The 24919-nt window shown below is 39.7% G+C and overlaps 2 protein-coding genes across 4 annotated transcripts; one reads left to right on the plus strand and one right to left on the minus strand.

The window, feature by feature from the left end:
- The first annotated feature begins 5390 nt into the window (after positions 1-5390).
- Positions 5391-12892, plus strand: adhfe1 (alcohol dehydrogenase iron containing 1). 2 transcript variants are annotated; one of them, XM_047806337.1, is made up of 14 exons: positions 5391-5644; positions 6099-6232; positions 6353-6396; positions 6564-6617; positions 8001-8155; positions 8363-8559; positions 9220-9297; positions 9483-9588; positions 9796-9948; positions 10519-10617; positions 10762-10840; positions 12028-12124; positions 12260-12417; positions 12569-12892. In XM_047806337.1, exons 2-14 carry the CDS (start codon positions 6169-6171, stop codon positions 12650-12652), a joined length of 1368 nt encoding a protein of 455 aa, XP_047662293.1. In that variant the 5' UTR covers positions 5391-5644; positions 6099-6168; the 3' UTR covers positions 12653-12892. The 2 variants fall into 2 exon arrangements, with proteins under 2 accessions (XP_047662293.1, XP_026993691.1); XM_027137890.2 differs by having other exon boundaries at positions 5392-5644; positions 6183-6232.
- On the minus strand, positions 12773-21039 carry vcpip1 (valosin containing protein (p97)/p47 complex interacting protein 1). 2 transcript variants are annotated; one of them, XM_027137888.2, is made up of 3 exons: positions 18324-21036; positions 16158-16244; positions 12773-15475 (listed from the first exon to the last, which is right to left on the minus strand). In XM_027137888.2, the coding sequence occupies exons 1-3, from the start codon at positions 20908-20910 to the stop codon at positions 14820-14822; spliced, it is 3330 nt and encodes a 1109-aa protein (XP_026993689.1). In that variant the 5' UTR covers positions 20911-21036; the 3' UTR covers positions 12773-14819. The 2 variants fall into 2 exon arrangements, with proteins under 2 accessions (XP_026993689.1, XP_047662292.1); XM_047806336.1 differs by lacking the exon at positions 12773-15475 and adding an exon at positions 15483-15832 and having other exon boundaries at positions 18324-21039.
- Between the last annotated feature and the right edge of the window lie 3880 nt (positions 21040-24919).

A 24919-nucleotide genomic window follows, 5' to 3' on the forward strand; every position in this document is an offset into this window, starting at 1 on the left:
TTTTATTTCATTTATCGTAACTACATTTAGAATGTAGTTAAACATGGAGCAACAATGTCATAAGGATCAAAACATGGCAATATTTCAGGGGGGTTTGCAACTGATTACACAATGCTTGCTCAAGTTTATGCAAAATTTCACAAAACAAATAAATTGAGGATGGTGGCTATATTTAATTTGTTTATTTTTATATACACTCTAGTTATTAGGTTTGTGGAAAGCTATATAAACATAATTTTACATACATTGCATTCCAATGTGGAACAAGTGTATGAAGACATAAATCTATATTTGTTGCATAAATTGGTGACTTAAAGGATCGTTCCACAATGAAGAAGGCACTATATGTTTGATATGAAGTTTTAAAAGAAGCATGATTTTTGATTCTACACAAAAACAATTTATCTTGGTAATAATAGCCAATCCATATATAAGTTAAGTATGGTGATCTTCATTAGTACCTGTTTGTATATCAGAAATGGTTTTAAGGGGTATTATTTTACCTAAGAATCTATTAAGAGCTGGGTGAGGGAGAGAGAGTTGTGTGAAGTGAGAAATAGCACACTAAATTCGACATGCGGATGAACATGTACGCCTCTTTAGTAATCTGTATCTCCTCAAAAGACCTGCCAGAAGTCATCTAACATTCAACAATGATAAGGCATGGTTTACAGCAAAACTCAGACACCTTTGTCAAGCCAAAATGGATACCTACAGAACTGGAGACACAGCCTTGTACAATCAGGCCAGGAAAACGCTGAATAAGAAGATTAGAGTGGCTAAGAAGAGCTACGCCAAAAGGTTCACTTCTAATGACCGACCTTCACTCTGGAAAGGTCTGAAAGCTATCACCAACTACAAGGCACCATCCCCCAGAACTGTGGTGAATCAACTTGCTTAAGATCTGAATGAGTCTTATTGTAGTTTCGAAACCCCCCACACGCGTTCTGACCATCTCTTTACACAACCTGCAACACCTCCTGTAACCCTCCTGCGCTCCAGATCATTCAACATTAACTATCATCCCCGTCCCAAAAAACCCAAGATAACAGGACATAATGACTACAGACCTGTCTGTAGTCATGACCACAGACCTGTAGTGTCTGTAGTCTGTTGTCATAAAGTCTTAAACTGGTTCTGGCTTATCTGAAAGACTTTACTGGACCCTTTCTGGATCCCCTGCAGTTTGCTTATCAAGCAAACAGGTCTGTGGAAGATATTGTAAACTTGGGACTGCATTACATCCTGCAACACCTGGATAAATCAGGGACTTAAGTGAATATCCTGTTTGTAGACTTCAGTTCGTCCTTTAACACCATCATTCCAACATTGCTGCAGACCAAACTAACCCAGCGCTCTGTTTCTAGCTCTATCTGTCAGTGGATCACCAGCTTTTTGACAGATAGGCAGCAGCTAGTGAAACTGGAGAAATTCATGTCAAACAGCTGCTCAGCCAACACTGGTGCCCCTCAAGGTTGTGTTCTCTCCCCACTGCTTTTCTCCCTGTTCACCAATGACTGCACGGGCCGGCCATGACTGAAGTGCCCTTGAGCAAGGCACCAAAGCCATAAATTTTTGGGTGTGTGTTCACGGTGTGTGTGTGTGTGTGTGTGTGTGTGTGTGTGTGTGTGTGTGTGTGTGTGTGTGTGTGTGTGTGTGTGTGTGTGTTCACTGCTGTGTGTGTGTGCACTTTGGATAAGTTAAATGCAGAGAACAAATTCGTTGTCACATTTCTCAACTGTGGCAGCAGAAGAGATTTTACAACTCATCCAGTCCTGCAATCCTACCACCTGCCCATTGGATCCACTCCCTTCCACTATGCTCCAGACCATCTCGCAAGACCTTCTGCCCTTCATTTCCACTATCGTCAATAAAACCATAGCATCTGGTCAGGTACCAACTACTTTCAAGAGAGCAAGGGTTATTCCCATCCTAAAGAAACCTGATCTGGATCCATCAGACATCAGTAACTACAGACCGGTATCACTTCTCTCATTTCTTTCAAAAAATTCTTGAACGCACTGTCTATAATCAACTGTCTGTCTATCTCTCACAGAACAACCTCCAAGATCCCAACCAGTCTGACTTTAAAGCAGCTCATTCCATAGAGACAGCCCTTTTGGATGTCTCTGAGACAGTACATGCTGCTAGATCAGCCAAACTGTCATCCGTCCTTATCCTCCTTGACCTTTCAGCAGCGTTTGATACGGTCAACCACAAGACTCTCTTATCCACCCTCAAGAGTATTGGGATTTGCGGATCAGCTAGGGAATGGTTTGCTTCCTACCTGGAAGGACGCTCATATCAGGTAACATGGAAGGGAGTGACATCTGCTCCACGCAGACTCTCCACTGGTGTCCCACAGTGCTCAGTACTTGGTCCTCTTCTTTTCTCCCTGTATACTCACTCTCTTGGTGAAGTTATTTCCTCACAGGGTTTCTCTTACCACTGCTATGCTGATGATACACAACTTATCTTCTCTTTCCCACCCTCAGATGCCACAGCTTCTGACCGGATATCAGCATGTCTGGCAGAAATTTCATCATGGATGATTGCTCATCAGTTAAAGCTCAATCCTAGCAAAACTGAACTGCTGTTCATCCCAGGTGATTCATCCCCAGGTCACGATCTTGCTATATCCTTGCACAACGATCTGATCTCCCCTTCAGCCACAGCTCGCAACCTTGGGGTAACCATGGACAATCAACTGTCCTTTTCCTCTCATGTTGCTAATGTGATACGCTCATGTTGGTTTCTTCTCTAGAACATTAGAAGGATTCGGCCATTTTTGTCCACACAGGCTGCTCAGGTACTTGTTCAGTCTCTTGTCATTTCTAGACTGGACTACTGCAAGGCACTGCTGGCAGGTCTACCTATGAACGCAATCCGTCCTCTGCAAATGATCTAAAATGCAGCTGCCCGGCTTGTTTTCAATCTGCCAAAGTTCTCGCATACCACCATCTCTCAGGGTAGGATGCAAGTATACTACAAGACTCTTCTCTGTTCTGTCACCAAGGTGGTGGAATAAACTTCCCCTAGAGGTCCGAACAGCTGGGTCACTGGATATTTTCAAGCAGCGGCTGAAAACTTACTTATTCAGGAAACACTTCAACTAGCACTTCTTTCCTTATCTTTGCATTAAAAAAAAAAAAACACAACCTTTGACACTTTTTAATTGCAACTTTGAACAAATGTTTTAAACTCATGGTATCTTAAGTATGTAACCTAGTGAGCCAGCATTAATATATTCAATGTTAGAGATTTATGCACTTATGTACAGTACGTCGCTCTAGATAAGGGCATCTGCCAAATGCTGTAAATGTAAATGTAAATTCTGAGTATGGGTCACCATACTTATCTGTATGTCACGTCATTAATGACCCCTCTGTCAAGCTCCTGAAGATTCTGGATGACACTACAATCATCGGCCTCATCAAGGACAGAGACAAGTCTGACTACAGACAGGAGGTTAAAGAGCTGTTTGTCTGGTGCACTCACAACTTGGAGCTCAATATACCCAAAACAGTGGAGATGATGGACTTCAGGAGAAACCACCCTGCACTCCTCCCACTCACCATCATGGACAGCACTGTGGCTGCAGTGAAGGCATTCAAGTTCCTGGGCTTTACCATCTCCCATGACCTGAAGTGGGACACTCACATCAACACCACTGTAAAAAAGGCCCAACAAAGGATGTACTTCCTTAACCAGATTAGGAAGTTTAACCTGCCACAGGAGCTGCTGAAATAGTTCTACTCAGCTGTCATCGAGTCTGTTCTGTGCACATCTATAACTGTCTGTTTAGACACAGCTACAAAACCAGACATCAGAAGACTAGAGAACGGTTTGGACTGCTGAAAGGATTATTCCCCTCCCTTCAACTGTATATATCCAGAGTGAGGAAAAGGGCACAGAAAATCACTCTGAATCCCTCGGATCCAAGTCATCTGCTTTTTGAACTCTTATCATCTGGCTGCTGCTACAGAGCCCCAAATACCAGCACAACCGGGCACAAGAACAGTTTCTTCCCACAGACAATCCACCTCATTAACAGTTAAATGTTCCCTAATTATGCAATAACAAAGTGCAATAACCTGACATTTATATTTGTTACCACCTCCATCCTAGTACATCCCTGCATCTCATTCTATTCTATTCCATTCTATCATCTATAGCACAACTGTATATACATTTTTTTTATTATTCGATTTATTTGCCTATTTGTATTTACATGTGTGTTTATTTCTTATTTTTATTCTCTGTGTACTGAAGCGTATGACACTAAAACACATTCATTGTATTTCTCATGCAAACTTGATCACAAAGATTCTGATTCTGATTCTGATGTGTGAATGATGCAGAGAAGGTAGTGATTATATGCTGCCCGGTCTGTACCACGCACATGCTGACTCGCCGCGCATGCGCAAAAACGTCATGCGACGAATTCAAAACCTTTATTTCAAGCCACGTGGATAAAACAATTCAATAGTCTTATGTAATACGTCTATGGTTACAACTTTAATAGCGCTTGCAGTTAAAATCAAATTAATTTTGAAAGCTTTTGACATTGACAATGTCTCAAAGCAGTTTTACATAAGTATTACATTTAAATGATATTTATCTCTAACATATAACCCTAATGAGTAAGCAGATGATGAGATGTGAGGAAGAAACCTGTGAATGTTAATAAAATTTACAACGTATAGAATTACAACGAATAACAAACGACCAATTAAGCTCATTTCCATAAACATAGACGAATGAGCAAACAGGTCACACAGGTGCTATAAACATAAGTGTGTATGTGTGTGAAGTCACACAGGTGCTATAAACAGATGTGTGTGTGTGTGTGTGTGTGTGTGTGGTCACACAGGTGCTATAAACAGATGTGTGTGTGTGTGTGTGTGTGTGTGTGTGTGTGTGTGTGTGTGTTTCAAGTCACACAGGTGCTATAAACATATTTGTATATGTGTGTGTGTGATAGAGAGAGTCTGTGTGTGTGTGTGTGTGTGTGTGTGTGTGTGTGTGTGTGTGTGTGTGTGTGAGAGAGAGAGAGAGAGAGTGTGTGTGTGTGAGAGAGAGAGAGAGTGAGAGTGTGTGTGTGAAACAGAGAGAGACAGAGTGTGTGTGTGTGTGTGTGTGAGAGAGAGAGAGAGAGAGAGAGAGAGAGAGAGAGACAGAGTGTGTGTGTGTGTGTGTGTGTGTGAGAGAGAGAGAGAGACAGAGAGTGAGAGTATGTGTGTGTGTGTGTGTGAGAGAGAGAGAGAGAGAGTGTCTGTCTGTCAGTGTGTGTCAAGTCACACAGGTGCTATAAACATAGATGTATAGTATATGTGTGTGTGAGTGTGTGTTGCGCACTGATTTGTCATACATGCCGTAAAATGACGCACATGCGCGTTGCAGATCGTGTAGTGTCGTAAAGCATATAATGTGCAAATCGGACGCGGAACGCAAGACCAGGGTCAGGACACAGATCAGGACAATAACAGGGTCAGGACACAGATCAGGACAATAACAGGGTCAGGACACAGATCAGGACAATAACAGGGTCAGGACACAGATCAGGACAATAACAGGGTCAGGACACAGTCATGGTCAGTCGCGACAGGGTGACACACTTACTGAGGCAGTTGGCCGCTCAGGCGTAAGTCAAACAATATCCACAAATCCAACAATGAAGCACATAATAAAATAAATAATGCGCATATAACAATCATACATATATAATGATATAACTGAATGCTGCATAACTTTAAACCTGCACGTTTTCTCAACTCTGGATCTGTTTAAAGATTACACTGATTTTATAAGCTGTGACTAATATCACCAAACATATAGTGTGTAACAGCTCCCACTTTGCACAAACCCCTTTATTTACAATTATGTGCACGATAAACTGGAATTCAGACCTGTATATTAAAGAGAATGCATATAGAAGCATATTTAATAATAATTCATACTTAATCAAAAGTCATTTATTAATGCAGCTTGTGGATGAAAGTGAATTTTAAGGTACAAGTTAAGATTTTATTGATATTTACGTTATTTATGAATCGAATTATTAAATGTGTCGTGTGTGCATTTCTATTTCAATACAGTTACACATAACTTTATTTAGAGGTCAGAGCATTTTGTCTGACAGTGGATCCTTTGTTAAAATCCCATGGGATGCTTATTAACAGGTGCAGATGTCCTGCTCACTCCACACATCCTGTCCACATCTGTCAGTCAGGTATGTTTCACCTACGAAATGAACACAAAAGTAAATACAATCAGTAATACTTGTCACAGAAGAATATTTTGGTTGTACAATTTTTGGATGAGTTGAACCGACAACTTTCTTTGTGTCCAGATGCTGGTCAGGTCAATGGGAGAAAAACTGACTATGCTTTTGAGGTTGGTATCAGTCCTACACCTTATCACTAATGGTGCTTCTCCATTTAACCAATTAATTGTAGCAAATGTTTGTACATGTTTCATTTCATTGCACTTTATAACACTTAACCTCCAGTGTGTTCTAATGGATTGTGGAGATTTGAATAATTTCTTTATCTGTTTTTCAGATGGCGTGCTCAAATGTGAGATATGGAAAGGGTGTGACCAGAGAAATTGGCATGGTAATACTGTAGATTTATTTTATAAAAATAAGAGCATTTGTGGTATTCAGCTATTGGGATTCATTTATTGGTACTAAATAGCGGTTGTAGAGATGGCATGTGACTTTCTGAATGATAAAATGTAAATATAAAATCTCTAGAGTGACTTTGCAAACTATTACTTAGTAGTATTTAAACATATTTAAGAAACTATGACCAAAAAACCCTTTTTATGCCATGATTATATACACAATATATCACTTTTTTATTTTATACAATATATTTTATTTTGACTTTGGCTCATTTCTATAAATGGTGCTAATAATTCTGCAGTTTTGTGTAACATGCATTACTTCAGTTTTTACATTTTTCTACTAATATAATAGATCTCTACCGGGCTGGATAATAAAAAAATTGCCATCTGGACCAGGGCTGGTATAGAATAATAATGTTTCTTAAAAATATTCTCCTCAAGAACCAAGACATAAAATAAACAACTAGAAAGCACATATCATGTGCTGAATTCTAAGGTATGGTATGAAATAACAACAATTATAAACTCCAGTGCATGTAAACTAGCCATTTTTGATAAGGTATTTCATAATATATTCATGGAAGTCTAAACCCCCAACTCCTTCATTTAAAAAGCTATTGTGTCACTGATAATAGATTTATTTGCACTTCAGAAACCTCAGAAACACAGTTACAGCTGGGCAACATTTACATCAAGGATTGTGTTTGGTATTTTTATAATACAGCTAATCATTCTCTTTCGATACAAAAGTTCCCTTGGACTCAGACACAAACCCTATAGCAGAGTGGCTAAGGTGTTGGGCTACTGATCGGAAGGTCATGGGTTCGAACCTCAGGTCCACCAAGCTGCCACTGCTGGGCCCCTGAGCAAGGCCCTTCACCCTCAGTTGCTCAGTTGTAAGTCACTCTGGATAAGGGTGTCCGCTAAATACCGTAAATGTAATATGTAATGTAGTTAAGTATAAGTATTTGGCTTAAGTGTGTCTTTATATATACTGACACAATTCTCATTCTTCATGTTTTCAGCTGTACATCTTCTGTTTATTCATCAGTTACTGTAAAAAAGCAGGAGTCAGACCAAACACCATTGAAGGGGAAAGCATGTGGGATTTGAAATACATATTTTCTGCTGATAACCGTTTTACACCAGCTTTATCTAAGTGAAATTTGACTTGTGAATTCAACAAGCCTTGGACTTGTGAGCCATCGGAAACCAAGTGGATGGGACTGTATTCATTTTGGTAGCAAAAAAAATATTTTGAATGTCTAAGTCAGCTCTTGTAGTTATTGGTCATAAATTTGGAACCAGTTACTCTTTTTAAACTGAATGTAAATGTGTATATAATTAGTATTTTTTTTAAAAATCTTTAGGACTTGCAGAATTTGGGTGCACAAAATGTTTGTTTGATGACAGACAGGAACTTGTTCAGTTTGCCTCCAGTAACAGCAGTGCTGGACTCTCTAGCCAGACATGGCGTGAAGTACGAATGCTATGACAATGTGAGGGTGGAACCTACGGATTCTAGGTGAAGTATATATGTGTGTTTGTATGTATGTACGAAAAACATAAAGTGTTTACTCAGCGAACACAGAACTGTGAATGTCTGATTTCCTATAATATGTTTTAATAACAGAGCATTATATAATATTATTGGTGTAATAGAAATCTCTATATTAGGAGTCTACATTCTCCTTAGTTTGTAAGACAATATCGTTTTCCCTCCTGTTTGTAGTTTTAAAGCAGCAATTGAGTTTGTGAAGAAAAGAAATTTTGATGCGTATGTAGCTGTGGGTGGTGGCTCTGTGATTGACACCTGTAAAGCTGCCAATCTTTATGCATGTCACCCGGAGGCTGACTTTCTGGATTTCGTCAATGCACCAGTTGGCAAAGGAAAACCAATAACACGATCACTGAAGCCTCTTATTGCAGGTATTTGTGTGTGAGCTCATTTAAGGAATACTGATACCTATTTGTAATATCAGGTTTATGCTTTTAATGCTCGACATGAATGTATGCTTGACATACTACTGAACATTTTTTCTGACAATCCGACTATATTTATTCAGTGTTTTAGTCTAATTTCACCTTGTTAAAGGTCACTTCTTAGTGATAGATAGATAAAATAGAGAATCTGCAACCTTATAGTCACATCAATGTGTTGGAAACTGAAATTATGAATCTCATTTGAGTTACGATTTCAGATTATAAATGTCAAATAAATTCAGGGTAAACATCGTAGTTATTAAGACCGAACAAATCTTGCTCTAATTAGAAAATGAATCCAATGGCAATAGATAAAATTGTAACTCTATTCCTAAATAATGCTTTCAGTTAATATACATTTTTAATACTGATGCTTTAATGTCTTATTCAATTAAAAATAAAAAACCTAAGCCAAATATTCAGCAAATGTTTATGTATGCAAATGTATCAAAAAATCTATCTATATATTGTATAATCTATTGGCCATTATATCATACCATATCAAACCGTGCAAGCTCCTTTTAGAAGATGTAGAGTGTACCATAAAAAGACCTATAGGTTTTTTCTATGTAATAAAATGTATTGCATGTATGTGTGTATTTACAGTTCCCACTACAGCAGGTACAGGGAGCGAGACCACAGGAGTAGCAGTATTTGATTTTGAAGAACTTAAGGCCAAAACAGGTGTGAAAATAGTTTTGAATGAAAATAACTTTGTCAGTTTTTAAGTATCTTGTACATGTAATCAGTATATGGGGTCAGTTTTTAAAACCATTTAAAGTATTTTTTAAATTTATCATTAGATTTCCAATTCGATTTAGATAGTTTCCTGTAAATTGTGACTTTGTTTCCTGCATTTTGTTTCACAGGCATAGCATGTCGATCACTGAAGCCTACTTTAGCGATGGTGGATCCACTACACACACTGCACATGCCGGACAGAGTGGCTGCTAACAGTGGCTTTGATGTACTTTGGTATGGTTCAGTGCACACTTTTGTGTACGGTTACTAAAATACTGGAATTCTTACTTTGCAATTTTTCTCATTTCAACCCTTGCGCTCTCTCTCTCTCTCTCTCTCTCTCTCTCTCTCTACTTCTCATGCTCTCTCTCTCTCTCTCTCTCTCTCTCTCTCTCTCTCTCTCTCTCTCCCCCTCCCTCCCTCCCTCCCTCCCTCCCATAGCCATGCTTTGGAATCCTACACTGCTTTGCCATATAACATGAGGAGTCCATGTCCCACCAACCCCATCAACCGTCCCGCTTATCAGGGCAGCAACCCAATCAGCGATGTCTGGGCAAGACACGCACTCTGTATAGTAGCCAAGTACTTAAAAAGGTACATCAAAGTTTACAGTACTAGATAAGAAATAAAGAGACATAGCATGGCATGGATGACATTTATATAACAAAGTGCATTAACACTTCAACCCTGTTATTCAGATGAAATGCATCTAACATTGACAGTAGTTTAGGGGGACTCCATTTTTTCTGGGAGTTGATGTTGTTTATCTCTTAGCTGTTGTTATAGAAGGGCATAATGTTATGAAAAAAAGAATTAATGGTAGAGTTAATGGTGAAGCCTGATGCCAAAGCTGAGGGAACAGTGGAGTTTATTACTTTCCATTAACATCTCAAAATGCTTTTTCCCACTTATACCACAGCAATTTGTATTTATTAAGATACATTTTATACATTTGTTGATATTTTTAATGTTGTTGAATGACAGTTCAGCCAGCTCAGTTGGTCAATAGATCAACAGTCATAGACTTATCTATCTGTCTTTTCCCCTCTCTGAGTTGATACGATTTCTAGATTAGCAGTAAATCTGGCCAGTATTATGCACAATCTGAGCTGTGTTGTTCAGGTAAATAAAATGTTTGAGCAAAACTATCATTGTGCGTGTCAGGGCGGTGCGTAATCCAGATGATGTAGAGGCACGCTCCAGCATGCACCTGGCAAGTGTGTTTGCTGGGATCGGCTTTGGGAATGCAGGAGTTCATTTATGGTAAATCTCATATATCATTTACTGAAAATGTAATTAATCTGCAAAAGATTCCTTGAATCCTAAGTATTGGCTGATATAACAAGATAAAATAAAAATCACCAATGTTTAATCTTGTCCTATTCAACACAAGCTACTTTATTTCAGTCATGGAATGTCATATCCTATTTCTGGGAACATCAAAACCCATAGAGCTAGAGGATACAACGTGGACCATCCATTAGTGGTAAGTCCTACGCAATAAGAAACATTTGAAACTGCCAGTATACAGACTACTGAATTATGGAAATCCTTAACTTTGAATAAAAAGGGAAATAATTTAACATATTACTATATTATAAAGATATAAGTAAGTAAGTACACCCCTCACATTTTTGTATTTTATTATATCTTTTCATATGACAACACTGAAGAAGTGACACTTTGCTACAATGTACAGTAGTGAGAGTACAGCTTGTATAACAGTGTAAATTTGCTGTCCCCTCAAAATACTAAACCACTGGCGACAAAAGTAAGTACACCCCTAAGTGAAAATGTCCAAATTGGGCCCAAAGTGTCAATATTTTGTGGCCACCATTATTTTCCAGCACTGCCTTTACCCTCTTGTGCATGGAGCTCACAGGTTGCCATTGGAGTCCTCTTCCACTCCTCCATGACGACATCACGGAGCTGGTGGATGTTATAGACCTTGCACTCCTCCACCTTCCGTTTGAGGATGACCACAGATGCCCAATAGGGTTTAGGTATCGAGACCTGCTTGGCCAGTCCTTCACCTTTACATTCAGCTTCTTTAGAATGGCAGTGGTTGTCTTGGAGATGTGAATGGTGTCGTTATCATGTTGGGATAAACTATCCAGCGGCCCAGTCTCTGAAGGGAGGGGATCACGCTCTGCTTCTGTATGTCACAGTACATGTTGGCATTCATGGTTCCCTCAGTGAACTCTAGCTCCCCAGTGCCAAGGGCACTCATGCAGCCCCAGACCATGACACTCCCATCTCCATGCTTCACTGTAAGAAAGATACACTTGTCTTTGTACTTCCCACCTGGTTGCCACCACACATGCTTGACACCATATGAACCAAATACGTTTATCTTGGCCTCATCAGACTATAGGACATGGTTCCAGTAATCTATGTCCTTTGTCTGTTTGTCTTCAGCTTTTGAGGGGACAACAAATTTACAGTTATACAAGCTGTACATTCACTAATTTACATTGGAGCACAGTGTCATTTCTTCTTTGTTGACTCATGAAAAGATAAAATATTTACAAAAATTTGAGGGGTGTACTCACTTCTGTCAGATACTGTATGTCCAGCATTGATGCGTATTTTCATTAAAAATAACTAGCAACCATATCTGTGCAATGCTTACTTGTATACTTATATGATTTTTCATGTGGATGATACCTGAAGCCTCATGGCCTCTCTGTTGTTCTCACATCTCCTGCTGTGTTTGCCTTCACTGCCTGCATGTGCCCAGAGCGCCACCTAGATGCAGCAGAGATACTGGGTAATGGACAAAAGACGTACCCTTTTTTTTGTACTGTGTAGACCGGACCCTTATTTATGTATAAATACCCTTATACATACATAAATATATTTATGTGTGTGTGTGTGTGTGTGTGTATGTGTATGTGGACCTAAGGTGCTGATGTAAGGAATGTGAAGACAGAAGATGCTGGACTGGTGTTGGCAGACATTCTGAGGAACATTCTGTATGACCTGGATGTGGAAGATGGCTTGTCTGAAATTGGCTACAATAAAGAGGACATTCCTGATTTGGTGAAGGGAACTATTCCACAGGTTGGCTGCTCTTTGTTTCGGAATAGTTCTCTCAACAATATTGTATAGATGGTATGGTTTTTCTAAATTTGTATGTGTATATTTCTGTGTGTGTGTGTGTGTGTGTGTGTGTGTGTGTGTGTGTGTGTGTGTGTGTGTGCGCACTTTGCAGGAGCGTGTAACTAAACTCTCACCAAGACGTCACACTGAAGAGGATCTGACTCGTTTGTTTGAAGCATCCATAAAACTGTACTAAACTTGCAGTCATTTGAAATCTGCCATATTCATGTACAAAGGACAAACTAAATGTAATCCTAATGAGTTGTGAGTGCAAAGTTCACCATGATTTATCTAGTAAAAGAAATGTAGTCAGTAATATAGTATTTCTGCAGTGAGACTGTAACTTTATTTTGTTGTTAGACCAAAAATTTATTGCACATGCAAACTGCAAATTCTTCAGCTGTGTGGGAACTTCAGATTAAACAGAAGAAACGAATCAAAAGAAGAAAAAACAAATCTATGTACAGGATAAAGTACAATATATATACTATATATTACAGGCCATCAGCCTATCAGAAAGATCACTTATAAAAACAACTGATCTCTTTTGAATTTGAACTTTGGCCTTATCATTACCAACATTAAGGAATAGTGCTTATAAACATTCTTCTTTGCCTCTAATGGTCCAACAGAAATATACTTCATTGTGATAACTTTATACAGTTGAAATATATCAAGCAATAAAATAAAAATAATGAGCTAAGAAATATCTTTTTCTGGTTCTTCAATTTTCTATTTTGAATCTCATTTAATGTGTTCATCAAACTGGAAAAGTCCAAATCCATAGAGTCCACATTCATGGCTACGCTCCACTCTACAGTAAGCTCATGCCACTGCTTACTTCCATACAGAGAGGTTCGCGCCACACACAGTTTTATTTACATGAAAGACACTCTCTTTGAAAAAGGGCTCAAAGAGAGTGAACCAGCCTTGCATCATTAAAAAAACCCTGCAAAAACTAATTTTACACAGTTGGGGAATAAATTTACAGAAATGAATAGAGTCGTCTGAGCTACTTTTAGCTGAAATGTAATCAAAAGCATTTAAGCATAAAATTAGACAAGACAATGAAACTAATTTTGATTGTGGTGAAGGAAGGAAAGTGTTGTGAGGAGTGTATGCTGTGGGTTGTAAGTAAACCTTAGTGACCATTAAGGCTGTGTGGATATGCATGGACAATGGCAGCACATGTACAAGGCCACCACTAGCAAAAAACCAATAAAATAAAAATAAAAAAAAACCCAAAACAAATAAAACCCGTCTTAATGATAAAGGAGTAGAGCTTTGGTCAGGTCATCCCAGCCAGCTTGTTATTCAATGTCCCTGCCCGACCCAGTAGATTCAAACAATGCACAGCTTTACTCAATCTGGAGAAATTAAATGCAACTAAACTTTTTTAAACTTCATCTAAGCAGACAAGTGTGCAACAACATCCACGTGGACGATAGTAGTCACACCAGATTCATGCCGTTCAGCAAATATTTACACTCAGCTTAAGGGCAAGAATCGGTCAATCAGTGCTCCTCTGCTTTAGTAAAGATGTATAATACTGTACAAGCGTCTCTCACGTAACAATCTCAAGTCAAGCCTAAAGCACTGCTTTGATCTTTAGCGTTACTAATTCAGAGGATTATATTTTGTGATACGGTAACATTTTAATGTCAAATATAATATACCAACAGCATGTTAAACATAGCACTGTGTGCCAGAATTAAACATAAATTCCTTTAATTTATATCTTTAAACATTTGTGTCATTGTGACTTGAATACCAAGAAAAGGCAGTTCTAACCTGGTCACAAAATTAGGTGAGAAGCGGTATCCAGAAAAGAGGTTCCTACTGACACCTTTTATTTAAATCACACACGGCTTAATCTGAAGAAGAAAAGAACACAGTCCATAGAGCTATAGACCATACCACCCTAGCAATAGTATCACTGTGCAAACACAATCAGCCAGGTGTAAACTATGATCAGCACTGCATTACTTCTGAATAGTGCATCCGAACTACATTTAGACAATTAGAAGTCCTTTTATGATCACAGCAAACTAACAAACACCCTATATCTATATCTGTGGCTGGGTAAATGTATTTTGTAGCTGATTTAAGAGTATAAACTGCTACAGAAGGCTTTGTGTATTGAACGTCAGTTGCACTTGGTTGTTGAGTGTCTATGTAAAGCATGAGTGTTAAGTGTGCGTGTTACAATATATAGAGAAAGCACATTTTTACCAGCACCTTTGCTCAACTCCAAGCCCCTTATGACAATTACTCATTGATGAACGCATTTAAACACCTCACATACAATAACTGATTAATAGGACCACTGGGTGAGTAGATGTGCATGAGTGTGAAAAAGGACATCATAAGGACTGGTCCATGGGCTCAGAGATGCTTGGAGACTCTGCTCCCTGGCTCTTTCTCTCGTCTTGCTCATCTAGATCTTCCTTTTCATTCTGCTTAGTAGCGGTGCTAGGTGTTGTCTGTTGCCGTAAGTGTTTGTCCATAGACGCCTGTATATTTGAGACCATCTCCTGCAGACGGCGCCGTTGAGCCTCGATCGCTGTGGGCTCTAATTCTAATTCTCTACACCCTTCCCGCAGGGTGAGCATGCCCGGAGCAACACGCACCAGCTCTTCCCTTGACCGTGCTAGCCCCTCCTCCTGTACACTGCCACTCAGGTCCACTCCATTGCTGTGTTCTCGCCTGATTGGATGGTGCTCATGTGAGGTGGAGCCCAGTGAATGACCTTTGCCCTGGAAAGCAGTAACTGTCTGCTCCTTCTTGCGCACCACCCCTCCACTGCCCAATTTCAGGCCATGAGCAGGGCTTCCCTCACGATTGCGAGAGGGAGCCTCAGAACACAACAGAGCTTCTTGAATAATTTCCTCCACATTAGGGCCCACTGGGAAGTGTCCAGCAGCATCCACACATAGTTCCAAACGTTCCTCTGCTGCATTAAACACAAATGTCTTACCAGTCAAATGTGGAAGAGTGCAGTGCTTCCCATCCAACAGACCTGAAGTTGAACACAGACAGACGAAGGAACACACACAGACATTAAAAATCATTTTGTTTAGTAAAGCTAACTGTTTAGTCTTTATATTTGTACATTTTGAATTGTGATTAATGTTATAAAGTCTATTCGGTCTTTTATGTTCTGTAAATAGCTAAAATATAAAAGTAATTTTCATATGAAACCAAAACGACACTGTAAATGAACCATAATCGGTCATTTTGTCCTTTTTTTTCCCCAAGTGACCAAAACATAAGTACTAGGATACCTTTCCTGACCTGACACTTTGTGAGTTGTCCAGATTTGCAGATACACACACAGAGAAAAACACTGCTTAATATTGCTGGCATCTGTGTGAATCTGTGTTGGGTAGATAACCGAGGTTATGAATGGGGTTAGCTGTATTCTGAATGAAATGGACAGTAGAGCTCCTGTGTCTCTATGCACCAGTTGATCTTCTGCATGTCTATCCATTACGGCTGTTCCATGCTTGAGAAGTTATCCACCATCATTGGTGGACATCACGTTTAATAATGTCCTGATAGTTTTTACTCATTAAAATGACCCTCAAACCAGATGAAGAATGTGCATGTCTACTATCAGGGATGAAAAACTACACTATTATTGTACAAAACGTTATTTCAAAACAGACAAACTACCACCAGCTAAAAACAGGGAGACTTACCCATATCTTTCTTTACAATGTTATAGAAGACTCCTCCTTGCTGAAACAAATGAGGTAACTTCTTAGCATATGACCACACATCCTCACCTGAGAGACAGGGAAAGAACAGAAAACGGATGTTTATGAAAACAATATTGAAAGTGAGATTCGAGTCTTACGAGACATACATATTACCAATCTGTATGAAAAAGTCTGCTTATGCTGGAGAAATTGTGTGTTCAAATTCTGTTTGTATTCATGTTTGTAAGAAGAATATATACAACACTGCTTTAACGATTTGTTAATATGAATGTTTTATAGTATACATTTTATAGAATACATTGAATAGAAATTATTATAGGATTTGCCACTATTTCTCCACAATAAAGAGGTCTGATTAATCAAAAACGGTTATGAAACGGCCCAAGCTTAGTCATACATCTTAAAATGAGCCTGCATAGACCCTACAGCCCGGTGGCTATCACTGACATTAGTCAGTAAATAAATGGTGAAAATGAAAAAAGCTGTGGTAAAAAATATGTATTTTGAAAAATATTTTTAATTTAAATGAATTAAATTTACTTATTCAAAGGTCTGTTGACAATCTTATGTTGTATTAAAGGGTTGAATGTATGCAATACACACTGTAAACAAACTATATGCAGCTGAATAGTGAGCGAGTGTTCCGATACTTTTGCCCACCTCATGAAACAGTGGTCTGCCGCAAAGGTATCTACATATAGTATCAGATATTCTAATCTATCATCTCATATTCATCTTTTGATCTCAAACCCCAATGACTGTATAGCAAAGACAAACGAATTAGCATTGCCTATCTTATGCTTTTAAAATAGACTGTACACACATATATGCATGCACAAAAAATGTCCAAAAGCAGGTGGACACCTGATCCTCACAATCAAAACGACTGAGCAACATTTGGCTTTTCAATTCAACCCAATGGTCTCCAATAGGGTTCAGGTCCGGGCTTTGTGAAGGCGCTTCAACATCAGCTTTGATAAAGAATGTCTTATTCAAACTCGTCTTTCACATCGTGTTGCTGGAACATGTTTAGACCCCTTAGTTCCAGTACAATAAAATTATAATGCTACAGCATACAATTCTGTGCCTTCTGTTTAGAAAAGACTAACAGACAATCTGTAGAAATGGTGAATTGGGTGTGAGTTAAGTGAGATAATAAACAAACGAAACAAAAAAAAAAGTGTAACAAGAAAACAAAAAGTCTACATTATTTACAGTCGATCATGGACTCCAAACACCTGCGATATTTAATTGTTAGCGTGACTGTTAGCCACACGTTTTACACACTGATACATACTTATCCTCTCCCGATCCATGTACCCTGATGCTGCGTTGAAAAAGCAGACCGGGTGACCGAGTATTTAGCAAGTAGCTCACTAGAGGTATATGCCAAGTCTTTCACTTACAGATTATGCACTAGCTAAGCTAGGAGCCATTAGCCATTAGTATATAACTAATATAAATAGAAGCCCTCTATTTATATGGCAGAATTTCTTTGTCTTAATGGCATGACTGGTCTGATTTGTGGATCCATGTTGTCCAGGTTTCTTTACTTATTATTCTGTCCATACTTAATACTTCTTTAAGTGAAATAATCAACTATTTAAGCTATTAAATAAGCTACTGAGGTCTAATGAGTCTCCTAATGTGTACATTTGACAAAACCCATCTTGATAAAGGACGTGGGTGTTTATCAAGCAACATTACACATGTTCACAGAATTAAAATACGAATTATTAGTGGATTGGATGAGTAAATGTTAAACCTGATCAAATACTAACCCAGTGTTTCAGACCACTACTAATCCTAATACCAAGAATCAGTATTGGATTGGTGGTTCTGACATCTGTTATGCACATGAACCAAAACAATGATCATGAATCAACTTTTCGGAAGATTTCCAACAAATTCACTCGCAATTTCTTGAAAACATTCAAGAAAAATATGACAAATAGCGTGATCTCACAAATTCCTTATAAATTCAATCCTGGCTGTTTACTATATAAACAGGAAAAAGTATTATTTACTTTTGGGATTTTTTTCCACTGTAAAACTGATATTTTCACCAAGTAACCATATAATGTATATGGAAACTCTTAAATACGAACAAGGGCTGTTACAGCTTTTCAAAATGTTATGTCCTACCCATAAGTGTTGCAAGGAGACAGAGTGATGACATCTCCAGGTCAACGCTGTCTTGTATCTCTCGGCTGCTGGTTCTGCTGAGCCAAGGTTCCATCGGGGTATGGGTATTTATTTCTGGGTCTGGGACACGCTCTTTAAGCACTTCAACAGTGATGCGATCTCCGTGTTGCAGGGCCACGGGCAAGTCCTGATGCTCAGGGGGTGGTGGGGGAAGTTCCCGGGGAGGAAAGCCATGTCGGATACCCTGTTGGTGGGGCTGTAGGTTGAAGGCTTGGGTGATGGCTTCCTGCAGTTCTGCATAGGTATTATTGGCTTGTAGCTGCAGTGTCGCCTGTCGCCCATCACTGGTTGTCACTCTGATCTTCTTCTGCCCACTAGGGGTCATACCTTTAGTAGGTGTGGGTGGAGCTGAGGAGGAGGGGGCAGGAGAGGCGGAGCGAGGCTTTGCAGTCTGGTCTTGTATCTGCTGACGCTGTGACCGTCGCCGTTGGGACAGAGCTGCCTGCTCGCTAATCTTATGCTGCAGATTCCGCTCTGCTTGGCTCATCACCAGTTCCTCTTTATGTAAGGTGCGGCCCTTCTGGCCTGTCAATATAATCTTTTGGGGAGGGTTTGTATCCAACTCCACTATCTGTCCACCCCCTTGCCCCTGGCCCTGCATGTGAGCACCCTCTATAGCCACTGGATTGTACTCCTCTGGGTTCTTCTTTGCTGTGTGGTGCAAAACTGTGTTCACCACCTTCTGCACTAGAATCTCACTGCCAAACTCTCCTGGGAAGTGCTTTGTGACAAGGCGCATTGCAACGTCGTAGACATTGCTATTCAATGCTAGGTCTAATTCATACTGGAACCAATAGACTGTCTCACGGACTACACGGCCACCCCACTCAAGGGTAATGGGGAATGCCTCTGGCAAGTTGTCATATTCCTTTCCTTCCCAGTAATGTTTAAATCCACAACCACACTTACCACCCTGTGAGCGTGTGTTGGTACGGTCCCCATCTAGGTACACTATAGATCCATCACCACGGACATGCCGCACAGTGTTTCTGTGGCACCAGGTGCACGTTGATAGTGAACTGAGTTTGTAGTCAGGAACCAGTGCATCCCTCTCAGGGCAGTAGGAGCATACCAAGTTATTCAATGGGAAGGTGTAGTTCTTGTCTCCCCGGAGAGTGCCATGAGTAGACTTTGCAAGGTTGTAAAGTTTTCCACCTGGTACTAACCACTCAGTTGGAACATGGAGTTCAGACAGTGCACTGCATATCAGACAGCGGTGCAGACGATTCTCCAGCACCAATTTTTTTGCTGCCTCTGTCACCTCTTCAGGCTGGATGCCAATCACCCCTGTTCGGCGGTAAACATACTGATGAACGTCAGCCACCAGTGCAGGATGGATGCCATGTTTCTCAATAAAAACGTCCTCCATAGCACTAACTAAACGGAGGAGGTATTTATCCTGCAGGCTTCGATCTCCTCCGATAACACAGCCTCCACAGGGTTCCAGATTAACATACCTACAGATAAGCTCCTGCGGAACTCCCCAAGCCTTTGGAATAAGTGCAGCAGGCAGCTTTGGTAGTGGCAATCCTTTAATGCCCACTAGAGGAAGATAATGGTTCCTGGCTGAGCTGCTCCAAGCGATGCATATAGGCTTGTTCAGAGAGCCATCCTTTCCTCTGCATTGCTCCTCAGGCACCAGGCCTGGCAGAAACGTTGCCGAGTAGTCGCCTGAGCTCCTCATTCCACTCAGAGAGTCCAGCAGGATTATGGGACGATGTAGGACATTGGCGAGTCCAAAAATATGTATGTTCCTCAATCCGAGAGGGACACCTTCTGGTGGCACAAACAAAGGGTCGCACTCACTAATGATGTCCTGCCATTCTGCAGTGTCAATAAAGTCTTGAAACAGAGCTTTATAGCGATCCAGATTTTTCTTGAAGCTGAGCTTGAGGTTCTCTCTTAAGGCGTGCCAAAAAAGCTCACGACCCACCAAAGCCCTGGACACTGCATGCACCAGGCAATGACCGTCTCCGTCCACATGTACAGGAATAAGACATTCTTGGTTGTTGTTGGCTTTCTTGATCTCCTCAAGTGTATCATGGAGGTAGATGAGGCTGCCAGATCTGTCCTTGCCATAGCCGACTGTACAGATGTGCTCCTGTTCTATAAGGAAAGCTCTGCCACCCAGCAGCGAGCAGTCAAACAGCTCACCTTGGTTTATCTCCCGGAGCAGTTTCGCTTTTCCCGTCTGTTTGTCCATCCCGTAACGGGTGAGAATCGGTGAAAGCAGCTTGCAGTGATAATTAGACAAACCCATGACTTTCACCAACTCCGTGCTTTTCTTCGGGACTCCTGAAACGTCGAGCAAAGCGTTTCTCAGTAAATTATGAAGCACGACATCAGGGTCAGTTACTTCTTCCACGTTTAACAGATCCTTGTGTTCGTGACGTTGTCCACATTCCGTGCACTCGATGCTAACTGAGCTACAAGCTGGAAAAAACAATCTCGCCTGACACTTAAAATCCGGACAAACACCTGATAAAATCCGCTTGTCCCTTTTCTTCGTACTTTGTCCCGAGGACATTTTGATTCGTGATACTTTTCTACTGTAATAACTTTATAAAACCATTATAATATCCCGTACAGTCCGTGTTGTTGTTTATCCGCTCAGATCAACACGGAAGCGGTTGTTTTTCTCCACCCACTGGCTGTTTTACGACGTCACTTTCCGGCACCAAAGCGGAAAGGCGGGTGTTGTAGTTCTGTTTACAATAATAATGAGCTCTTCTACGGAATACTTACCTCACAAAAACATTCAAATTCATCTAACTTCACTTATAATAACTTGTAATCGGTTAATATATGTGTGTGCATGAAATACCGACAAGTGTAATTAGAAAGTAAAATAAATAGGAAATGTTTTACACTACAGCAACCAGAAAGCAAAGCTATGTCGTAAAACAGCGTTCTGATCGAACGAGACGCTTTACGGAAGGTTTATTTTTAGAGAACACGTGGTTTTGTTGGAGGAGGTATTTCTGAAAGCAGACTCTGTCACCGATTCACTGGTTGTGTTTTATTGGATATTTTTCAGTATTAACAATTGCAAACCAGGAACAACCCACAAGTTTGGGAGATCTGACCCAGTAATCATCACAATTTGGGCCTTGCCTAATAAATACATTCCACTGTACCATCAGAATCAGAATCAGAAGGAGCTTTATTGCCAAGTAGGCTTGCTTCCAGTACACAGAGACAACAACACAGACTAAAAATAAGATAAGAATAAAACAATAAAATAAAAGTGATATGAGGTATGAGGATTATCAGTGTTATTCACTTCAACTGTCGGTGGATGTAACGTTGTGGCTGTTCAGTGTAGAAGACAAGAAACAGGACAGGAAAACTAATTCTTTAAGGCATGGCCCATAAACTGGCACAGTGAATTTTAATGACTTAAGACAACAGTTCCGACCACAATGATTTACTAGCTAACATTTCTTAAAATGTTAGATCATCCATCGACACTGCATCATGACATGTGATTCCCAAACCATATTACTATCAATTACCACACAACCTTTGAGTCACCTTGTTACGTCACCTCTTCCTTTCAGATTATGCAAATCACCTGCATGCATTTCACTCCTCTAGTTTGTCAAAGCAATAATTGAGATATTAACAGGAGGCCAGAATATTGTCAATATATTTCTGCATACACAGTCCTAATTGTGCTGAGCACATTTATCAATGCAAATTAGGTTTTATTGATCGATATGGGTGTATTACAAGAGCACAAGTATATATAAAGATATAAATATAAAATCTCCAACAGTTGATTACATGCACAAATTAATTAAAACACAAGAGTCAGAAACAGGTGCCTCCACAAAAAAGACCCAAACACAGGGATAGCAAAACAAACAGGGGAATTTATTTTAAATGAAAGAATTACAAAGACATGGAAACACTGAGTGACTGAGGTAGAAAATAACAGAAAACCAATAGAGGACAGGAATAATTAGCTGAGGTAATCAGTGAAACATAAGGAGAATGACAGCAGAGGCGGGAGGGGATAAAGATGGCGGGCAAACACACGTGAGAACGCAAAAACATAAACAAAAGCCCATGGCACAAGGCAGAAAACAAACCCATCCCGAAACGCCCCCTAGTGTTCCATCAGGGAATTGTAAAAGCTATCATGACAGGAGATGCTAAATCAAGGTCATAAAATAATGTGTGCCAAATAAAATACCCTATCCGTCAAAAGCCAGAAAATCTCACTTTTAATATCCTATAGAAATTGTTGATAAGACATTGACATGGTTAGAAATAATGTGTTTAGCTTGAAATAAGAATTTTCTCCTCCAAAATCCTCTATTTGCAGCATCACACACTTGCAGACCTTTGGCATTCTAGCTGTCAATTTGTTAAGAAAATTGAAGCACATTGAACACGTTGGATTTACTTGATATGAACTGTTCATGAGCCCTATGTTCAATCTGCTCCCAGGAAAACACACGCGGGTTGTGTTAACTGTACAGAGCATCACTCATAGAATACCATCTGACGTTTTAATCGAAAAAAGTGTTTGTTTATTTTCCAAAACCAAGGGAATTTCTAAGCAACACAAACTTTTGAGCGGTAGAGTAATAATATATTAATCAACAGCACCTGAAAAGGCCAAGTTATGGAGCTGAATTACAGAAAATGTTAATCAGATATAGATTGGGTGAGGTTATAAATAATAATGGGTTGTCATGAAAACCGATAAATACTCACTAAGCACTTTATTAAGTACACACATTCAAATTCAAATTCAATTTATTTGTATAGCGCTTTAAACAATTCCCATTGTCTCAATGCAGCTTTACAAAAGTATAGAAACAGAAGAGAGAGAGAAAAAAAACAGGGGTAGAACATCAGGTTTGAGGAGGCGATCAGATTAGGAACTCAAACACTGAGAGCTCGGGAGTGGCATATATAGTTCGACAGAAAGAGAGAGATGGGGGGGGGATTGTTAGGTATAATTGTAATCAGGTCATGGGCAATGTAAATTATGTGCAAAGTGCAGACAGGGACTCTGGCAAGACTAGCTATGACAGCATAACTAAAAGGCTAGAGCCAGAAGGTGTCACCGACATGAGAGCTTTCTGGGATGTAAAGTGTCCCACCACTCCACACTCTGCAAACCTGAGCAACTTGCGAGGGTGGTAAGCCGACAGCATCCAGACATCCCAGTTCACCAAACTCTCTATGCCCATGAACCCTCCAGATCTGCTCCTTTACCTAAGAAAAGTTATTCATAAAAAGCTAAAATAAACAAATGTCTTTTTAGCCTGGAATTAAACACTGAGACCGACCACTAATAGGAAGTATGTTCCATAACTGTGGGGCTCTGTGGAAAAAGCTCTGCCCCTTGCTGTAGCCTTTTGTACTTGAGGTACTACCAAACAGCCTACACCTTTTGATCAAAGTAGGCATGACGGATCATAAAAAATAAAAAAATCTCCCAGGCACTGTGGCGTGAGACCATTAAGTGCTTTCTAGGTTAATAATAGTATTTTATAATCAATGTGAAACTTGAATGAAAGCCAATGCAGTGAGAATAAGTTAGGTTTGATATGTTCATATCGTCTGGTTCTAGTTAGGACTCTGCTCTAGGTGCTGTATCTTTTATGCATTTTTCTAATGATCCAGGCAGAAGCACAATACAAAAAATTAATTTAGCTCTTGGTAACACAATTCTACTATGTACTACTGTACTACTGTACTACTAAGTAAATTATTTATAATCGCATTCTCCGATGTCACCCAGATGAGAATGCATTCCCTTTTGATTCTAGTTCCTATTAAGGTTTCCGCCTCATATTGTCTCCAGAAGTTTTTCCTTGCCACTGTTACCTCTGGCTTACTCATTAGATAAATATAAAATACATTAAAAAACGTAAAGCTGACAATGAAAAATTAATTGGAATTCAGGTATAGAAGCTTCAGATATTATTCAGTTAGAATGGAGAAAATGTGTGATGCCAGTGACCTTTGATTGTGGTATTGCTGTTGGTACTTTCCACTTTCTTTTTTTAGACAATTTTGTTTAGTGGCCAGACAAGTCGGTGAGTTGCAAATGTTATCAGTCAGCATGCAGTGTGTATATTGGGGAAAAAATGTCTTGCTGTGGCTATACCCAACATTTATACCTAACATGTTGATGCTGGAGAAAATGAATAACCTTATCCACCTTTCTGCAATTGTAGTTAAAATTGCACCCTTCCCAATGCTCTCCTACGGGGTAATCAATTGATTTACATCGGTGTAACCCAGTTCACTGTCTGCCACTTACTTTGTTTTAACCCATACTGTATACTTCCTACTGTACTGTGATGGGTTTGAGTTCTCCTCAGCATCAGTAAATTTCAGTATTAAGACTGTGTGACATTTCTATTTGAAAAAGTACACTTTGAGCATGATATGTTATTATTGATGAACACTTTCAAAAGAAGGTATCATCAATGATGTTTCTCCCCAATAAAGAATGGTATCATACAATTATACTCATCTTGACTTTTCAAGAACAGTGTCAGCAGATAATG

This window comes from Tachysurus fulvidraco, chromosome 22 (genome assembly GCF_022655615.1).
Source record: "Tachysurus fulvidraco isolate hzauxx_2018 chromosome 22, HZAU_PFXX_2.0, whole genome shotgun sequence".
Lineage (NCBI taxonomy): Eukaryota > Metazoa > Chordata > Actinopteri > Siluriformes > Bagridae > Tachysurus > Tachysurus fulvidraco.